Source organism: Papaver somniferum, unplaced genomic scaffold (assembly GCF_003573695.1).
Source record: "Papaver somniferum cultivar HN1 unplaced genomic scaffold, ASM357369v1 unplaced-scaffold_128, whole genome shotgun sequence".
Classification (NCBI taxonomy): Eukaryota; Viridiplantae; Streptophyta; class Magnoliopsida; order Ranunculales; family Papaveraceae; genus Papaver; species Papaver somniferum.
The window spans coordinates 8,235,941-8,244,818 of record NW_020621936.1 but is presented as its reverse complement, the minus strand read 5'-3'; the positions used below and the strand labels follow the sequence as shown (position 1 = coordinate 8,244,818).

Sequence of the window (8,878 nt, the reverse complement as noted above, 5' to 3'; positions counted from 1 at the left end):
TAAATACTAGGACTAATACTACCTAAAACAAAATACCAAATCAATACGCTAAATATGCTAAATATTTGAACGTGACACATTCAAATTCCAACACCCTCCCTGAATGTGTCAATCGTTAAATCTCCGTCATCATCATAATACCATCATCTTCATCATCATATCATATCACGTCATTCATCATCATCATCATCATCATATTTTGTTTCTACAACAAAACTAACTCATCATATTTTGTATCCACACAGAATTGTGCATGCTCCTCCCTTGGCTTGCTACGACAATATTTTTCAGTATGACCAAATCTCTTGCAGTTGTAACACTGTAATGCTTTTTTCTTATTGTCTTTGAAGTAACATTCTTCAGTAGAATGATTATTTCTCTTATAAATTGAACAAGACTGGTTTCCACCTTTCTTTTCCCAAAGTGCTTTCTCTTCAAACTCTTCATTCTCCAACCTGTTTAATCTTTGTTCATGTGCTTGAAGAGAACCCATAAGATCATTAAAAGTATATTTCGATAAATCTTTTGATTCTTCAATAGCAGCAAAAACATGATCATATTTGTGAGGAAGAGAACGTAATACCTTTTCCACGATTTTCTGGTCAGATATTTCTTCACCATAAGCTCTCATTGCATTAACAGTCTTGATAACACAAGAAAACTTTGAACCGAATCAGTATTTCCCATGGAGAAAGTTTCAAATTGACGACGAAGAGTTTGTAGCTTTACCATAATTGTTTTATCTGTACCTTCGAATTTTTCTTTGAAAAGATTCCATGCCTCTTTTGCTCTTGTGCATAAAGAAAGCTTTGGAAAAATTGTATCGTCTACACCTTCTTGTATGACAGTCAATGCTTTAGCATCCTTTCTCACCTTCTCTTTGTAATATTTTTTCTGCTCTGGAGTTGCTTTCTCTAGATCGATTTCATCATAACCAGATTCTACCAAATCCCACAAATCAAATGCAATAAAAATTGTTTTTAATTTAATTGACCAAAAATTGTTTTTAATTTAAGATCGGGCACCTAGCTCAGCTGGTCATCCCAGTTTCCCAAAGTTTCATGCGCTCCAGGAGGTCCCAGGTTCGATCCCCCAATGGCGTAATATTGCAGGAATTAACATGGAAGGTAGAATTAGCTTGCCCCCTTGTGACACAATCTCAGCCCCCATCGGCTTCGGCTCCTTTGGCTAGGTTACCCATGACGCTCGCTGGTAGGCTAACACGACAACCTGTTCAATTAATGTAGTAGTACGTCGTTGGAGCTTAGGTTGTTAGGCTTCCAACTAGTTAATGTAATACTCTTTATATAATAATAAGAATTATTATTATTTATAGATTGGTAATTCTCTTTTTCATAGATTGGGTATTGTTACTCAAAAGGGTGTTGGCGCTCAGCTTGTTGCTAGGCTGCCCACTATTCCTTGTAATCTTGATTCCGATTCTTAATAAAATACCCTCGAGGTGCCTTTATTATGTATTTATTATTTTTAAATATAGGGACACTTGTTTGCAGCGAAGCTCCTTTAGTTCCCACTACTTGCCCGAAGATCTACTGGCTCTTGATGCCAAATGTTTATTTTGAAACAGATATGGAAATAAAAGATATGATAAGATATTTGGAAGATCTTTTCTTAAACTCGGTTTTGAGAGAACAGAATAAAAAAAATGTTTCCAAATATGAATATACTGCTCTGATTTTTCATTCAATGTAAATAGCCTTAAATAGGCGTTACAACTTGCAAACCCTAAAATAAAACAACCCACTAAGAGCTTCTCCAATGGAATGTGTGTGAAGGAAAAAATCTTCATCCACATAGGATACACAACAATTTTTACAAAAAATCATCTCCAACCCATTGATGTGAGGATGATGTGGCAAAAAAGAAGTTAGACATCCTCTAGGTCAACCTCTAGGTTTAGACATTCACTTAGAGGATCTCTTCCCATCCTAGTCACATTTTTGTTAATAAAAATCACTAAAAACAAGAAAGGAAATAATTTTAACCAATTATATACCTACAAATAAGTAAAAGGATGATACAACATTTTATGGGTTGGAGACAAAATTTATTTTCTCCTAATATTTATGATTTTATACCTAAATGATGTCTTAAAAGTGATGCCACATATGAAAGATTCACAATCACCGTTGGAGAAGCTCTAAATATAAACTCCTATTTTGTGGCAACTACTTCCACGCGACTACTGACATAATCAAAACACGTTTTTATTTCCTGAATACTAGGACTAATACTACCTAAAACAAAAGACCAAATCAATTACGCTAAATATGTTAAACATTTGAACGTGACACATTCAAATTCCAACAAACCCCACAATCAACACCACGACCACCGCCAAATCCACCAGCAATAACACCACTATCAGCACGATCGTAATCTCCATGCACCACCATCTTCAGAGAAATCCATGGTATTTCACAACCACAACCACCTCTGTTTTCCATACTTTTAAGAAAAATAATTGAAATAAAAGACTAGAAACCATGGTGAATGAACAACAAATATGTAAGTTTTTTATTGGTAAAACTTCGTTGCATTTCAGTAATTTGTGATTTAACTTGAATTAAAAACCAAGTAATGCGAGTGTGAAGAATCTTTATTTCATAAGGATGAGGTAGTTTACCTGCCTGCTTGATTTAGCTTGAGAGAGTGAGATAACAATTTTTAAGAGATAGAGAAAGAAAAGAGGCAGAAGAAGATGGAACTAAAAGTACAAGCATGTTTCTTTAGCTTTTGTTCGTATGTGGTTTTGGAAATAACATGACAACGTTGCCACATTTCCCTTGAATAAAAACTAAGCCACTTAGTATCCATGCTACAAGCATTAGTGGATGCAGAAGGAATACGTGAGTTACTACGTCATTTTTTAACGTCATTTCCCATTTATGGATGAAAAATGTAATCATGTCTCCAAGATATGTTTTTATGATTTTTCATTTCTTTTTTATGGTTATGAAATTGATTTTTGTTAATGGGAAAGAAAAAAGTGATGGGAAGAGAGCAGAAAATAGTAATCGACGCCAACTAAGTCGATTCAGATAGTGAGTTGACTACTATTACCAACAAAGATATTCATCACAAATCGGTAAATATCAACTCTGATGCGCCAATGAAGACACCCGTTATAATACCAGCACCCCGTCCAATAGAGGGTAAAAACAGAAGAATTGATGAATATCGACCGATGAAGGCATTTGCATAGCACCACCACCCCTTATGCCCTCGTGCCATTATGGCACGGGCAATCCACTAGTATCTTAAAAGAGCTTACTTTTAGTAGAACTGAAAGATTAGCGCTCTCATAATAATGGCCTCAGCAATTCCATGAGCATACCAGCGCTACAAGAAACAACAATTATTAGTTTTCTTCATGCATCCCCCTAAGTAGATAATATAAGAGACATCAACATACCTTAGTTTGACAGTTGCTAAGACAGATAAACAAAATATTTGATGTACTTTAGGAATTTCATCTAACAACTTCTGAGCGAGCTCAATTGTTTTTCATTTCACATTTTCCCAATAAAACGAATAATCAAATATTTTACCAACTAAAGCAACCCAGATCTGCAAATCAACCCAATATACTAAAACATCAAATTGTACAAAATCACCAAAAAAATACATACACAATGTTTAGTAGATTAGTTTAGTGAGAGAAGGTTGTTTTTGAAGGTTTTGTTAAAGAATAAGAAGGAGTGAGAGAGAAGGAGTGTCTTTTTTTTTTCTTTTATTTTGCAGTAAACTTACTTTTAGACCTCTGAGTTATGAAAGAATGTTCTTACATTTTTTTGAAAGAACGGTTCTTATTTTATTAATTAACAAGAAACATTATGTACTGGGGTAGGTTACCCCTACAACATCATTAAATATCCAATGATGCAACATTAAATGTTATTGCTACCATTTCCTCTTGTGAAAAATATCCAATGTCGACTGATAAGTTCTAAGGACATGTACATTTAATGCAACTACAATCCCCTTACAGGCATGCATAAGACGAAATTCTTCTCCGGACCTCTGTAGCGTCATCCTGACGTGTGCACTCAATTATTTTTCATGTTTTATGAAACTCTCCATCTGAGAATTAATCTTACTAGCATTCATCAATATTTTCTTCTTCTTGTGATTCTCATTAGCAGTTATATCATCTACAGATCTTTGTTACTTCTTATTACAATTTCAGATAGAAAATCATTGCTAAGCAAAAACGATTCAAACATAAATAACTACAAGCATTTCTTAAACATCCTTGAAACAAACAACATACAGTTCATTAAGTTCTACATAAAGAGTCTCCAAATCTGCATTCAGCATTATAACCCAAATTTTCCATTAAACTCTCAAAGTTTTGGAGTTTCAAAATACTAACTACTAACCCTGAACCAAAATACCAGAACACTATTTTTCAAATCCTAGTCACTACCAAATACCATAACAAATTTCAAAAGACCATAACCCCACAAACTTTACATCTTTAAAACAAAAACCTTCCCTGAACACCATCACCCATTCACATCACCAACATCACCAAAAAAGAGAAAAAGCCGACCGAAGATTCAAAAAACAAAAAAAATAAGCTTACCACCATCTGCACCAGAATCAAGAAGGATAGGAAAATGAACAATTACCAGAAAAGTTGTTTTGTTAAAAAATTGTTGATTGTTTTCAAGCTTTATGCGCAGCCTGAAAATCTAGCTTTTCCAGATAATTTTGAAGAGCTTACCAAAAATCTTCTTCATCAGTGTCCCATCCCTCTTCCTCATACCGCTCACTGTCATCGCTATCTGATGAAGCGGGAGAAGTTCCACTAGATGATGAAGACTCCTCACTGCCTTCTTCTTCCTCCTCAGTATCTTCTTCATCGGACTTGGCATCTAGCATTACTGCATCCCTTCTTATTGGCTCGCCTTCATTCATGGTCCGTGCAAAGATTTTCGGATTGGCAAGTTCATACTCAAATCGTCTCCTCACCTTTCTCTCATGATACCTCTCCATCTTTCTCTTATCCTCCGCAGCATCCGAATCAAGATCATTGGGTTTTACCTCTTCCACATCATACTCGAACCTATCAGAAGCCTCAGAATCACTTTCTGTTGTACTCCCATACTTTGGTGTTTTGGCATGATTTTAAGCCCACTCTTCATCTTTTCTATCTCGCCTTGCAAAGTACTTTGGCCTCCATGCAACATACAGATCTTCAATTCTCTTTTCTTCCCTCTGACGAGCTTTTTCTTCTTCCTCTCTCTCTGACGAATCTGTTCACGAATCTGATGATCAATTTCAGACTGAACATCAATACTCAATCGTTGTAACTCTTCAATGCTTAAAGATGGAAAAAGAAGCTTGGCTTGTGCATATTATGGGGATTTTGGTAGTTCAACGAGAAGCTTTTCCTCACCGGCGTTTAGTGGATTCTGAACAGATGGATCAGCCATTCTCTAATTCTCTACCCTCTCGGTTAAACCTTTCCATTTCTGTGAAATACTTAGCAGAAAATTACCTTTCATATGATAATCTATCGGCTAAACAACCTTTTAAAGACCTAATTGTGCCCATTAATTCCCATTTATGACGCTTGGTTAAGCATCTTGTCGCTTTGTTTACCACGCCCATTCAAAACCATGCGTCTTATTTTCACCTTTCTGATCATAATTACCCTATGTATACCTATTTTCAACACCTACACTTCATTATCACATTTACTCCCATTGGAACTGCTATTAAGGGATGCACTGGTAGGTCGCCAAATTTTGGTATCATAATTTGGGGTCTAATTAAAATTTTGTATTTTATGCAGATTAGAAAAATGCAGCATCAGTTGAGAGGCACCATTGAGGTCTGGGGCATGTCTTCCAGATGGGTTACTAGCTCTACTACCAAGCCTATGCCTTCTACCAAAATACAACATCCCAATCAAAACTACCAACTACAACACAATCTTTCCCTCCATTACCATCTCTACCTCCTATTTCACAACTTCACTACCATCATTACATTTGGTAGTTTGTACCATCATACCCACGTCAATCTAAAAAAATACAAACCCATTAAATATCCACCAACCTCAAGTTACGTCAAGCTTACATACCATCCTCTTATATCCCAGGAATACCTACAAAGTATTATGGGCTCTGTCCTTACTTGGTTCTTTTATCACCAAATCCATGTGAATACCTATACCCCCGCCCTGGTGGTATTGGATGCGAAAATGACATCTCGTATGTTAAGCCCTTCCACCATCATAGTCATTGCAGTGCTATAACAACTACCTTACACCAATTTTCTCCTGAAAACTTTTCAAATTTTATTCAACATTCTTCTCATTCCTTTTTTAAGGTTCAAAATTATAAACAAATCAAACTCTTTTGCACTTTCTCCATCCACATTGCCTGTGATCAATATCAGTACAGTACCAAAAAGAGATTCCTTTCTCTACAACTGCATATTATATTAGTTATCTATATCCCTGATCTCAACCAATATCTATTCATATATATCCAATCCTCTTACCCGATGGAGTACTCAAACTCTACAGAAAACACTCAAAAGCTAGACTAAGATATCCAAAACTTATCTGCTCAAATGGCTGAGAAATTAACTTTACCTTCCTCTCTCACTGAACCAATTTTCATCGACAAAAAATTTGTTCTAGCTGAGTCTGATAGTAATTGAAAATGGTGTATGGTGGGATATTTGTGCTGTGAAACCTTGGTTCCTACCTCATCAATCTGTTTCTATATATGTAATCAGTGGCCTCTAGCTCAATCTCCCACTGTCACCACCTTTAGTGGATTGCGCAACAAAGTTCTTATTCGTTTCCTGGTAGAAAATGACTTCAACAGAATCAACTCTCAAAGGCCTTGGTTTGTATGTGGTTATCTAATGGTGTTAAAAGTGGTTCCAACAGAAGGCTGGCCAGCAAATCATCAACTCTACTTTACTGAAGAACTAATGTGGTTTATTTTGAATAATATTCCAAATGAATGTACGGAATTTGAAGATCTTCAGAAACTTACTTTCAAGATGGGAGAACTCATTGAAGCTCTAGATCCTTATGGTAAACATCCTCTAAAGAAGAATGTCAAGGTGTGTCTCAGAATTCCAGTCCAGAAAGCTTTACCAGCAGGTATCCCCCTCTTTACCAGTGGTAGAACTCAACCATTTCCGATTGAATGTAGATATATCAAAGTTCCAAGGTACTTCTGCACTTCATGTCGAGTGCTTGATCACAAAGACCAAAACTTTCCAGGTTGGAAGTTAAAACAGAAAGCAATTAAAGAAGTTGTTTCCTCTAGCAACAATTATGTTCTCCCTGCTGTCTCAAGATTAATGATGCCATCTCCACCGGTAAACAAGCAAGTTGTACCCTCTTCTATTGCTATAACAAATGCCATCATGCAACAAACTGAGATTGTACCAAAAACTCAAATTGAATCACCTGCTGTCACAATGTGCAACAAAGGAAAAGCAAAGGATATCGACCAAAGACTGGAAAATACTACCGAAAAAGGTTTATCAAATACCTTTCAGATGGGTCCCTTTGTTAACAGATCCACTGCTCTAAAGATCTTTGATGTTGGTTATGTTCAACAACAATCAACTCAATTGGAGAATGGTTTACCAATCATACTTAAACAGGTTACTATTCCAAATGTATCTGTTGAGGCTTCTATTTCTGATTCTGAGCCAACTCCGAGTGGTCTAATTCGTACTACTAACTCTTCAAGGATATTCAAGACTGCTGTTGTTCCAAATACCAACCCTGTTATCACTAGAGGAGCTCTTAATTCAACTGAGCATGATGCCTTAGCAAACCTCAAAAGGAAGATTAACCCTAGGGCAAATTTGAGGAAACGAACAAGAGCTAATTCCAGTTTGGCAAGTATAGTGGTTATTCCAGAGGAACATGATATCACTGAACCTGATTATGCTCAATTATGTCCTCCAATTACCAAATTGGGGGATTTACCTGCTCTCAATCTTTCTAACTGTTCTCTCAATACCCAACATTTGATTAATTCTTATGGGAGATACAATGTATCTGCCGCTAATGCCCCAGACGACAATGGTGTCCGCAATAATTCTCTTCTCAATGTTGCTACTTCTAGTCTCGATTCCTCCCAAAATGCTTCTCAAAGTGGTAATGATACTAGTGCTTCTCTTGGTGGTGGGTCTGACTCTACCACTCACGTAAATACAACTCAACCAACCCCTTTAATTGATAATGTCAATAACACTATAAACCAATTCCTTGTCAATAACATCAACCTGATTGATCTAGTCCGTATCCCCTAACCTAACTTGAATATTGTACCTAACAGGAAAGGTATGTTTGGAAAGAAACGAAACCGGTAACTGAGCGGGTCAACTGAGTCGCGATTCGCACATGGTTGATACCTTTTGGATAAGACTAAGTCTTATGGACTAGATTCAACTGCTAGATTAGCAATTAAGTGTTGCAGTTCAAAAAAAAAGCGTTGTCTATTTGTTGACACTAGTTCTCTCTTCTAGTAAGTGCTCGCAGTTGAGCTAGCAGCGAGGTTGAAGCGCTGAATGGTTCAGCGCAAAAAAAAAACACCTTTTCGCTGAATGGTTCAGCGTTGGACGATATATCTTTTAATCTGACGGCTGAGTTTTAAAGCGCTGAACCATTCAACGACTGCTAATCTAGCTGCCAGATTAGCACTTCCATAAGACTTAGGAGGTAGTCCTAACTGACGTGGGACTGCTAATCTAGCTGCTAGACTGACACACCATAAGACTTTGCCCGACTCCTTGTGTACCTTTACCTTGAATAACTAATATTCCTAAGCTTTGCTCTTCGGACATAAATCATTTCCGTATTTTCTTC

The 8,878-nt window shown here is 36.6% G+C and overlaps 1 protein-coding gene across 1 annotated transcript; it reads right to left on the bottom strand.

The window, feature by feature from the left end:
• Positions 1-205: 205 nt before the first annotated feature.
• Positions 206-2,468, bottom strand: LOC113331871. The gene is made up of 3 exons (XM_026578515.1): positions 2,309-2,468; positions 730-941; positions 206-643 (listed from the first exon to the last, which is right to left on the bottom strand). Exons 1-3 carry the CDS (start codon positions 2,466-2,468, stop codon positions 206-208), a joined length of 810 nt encoding a protein of 269 aa, XP_026434300.1.
• Between the last annotated feature and the right edge of the window lie 6,410 nt (positions 2,469-8,878).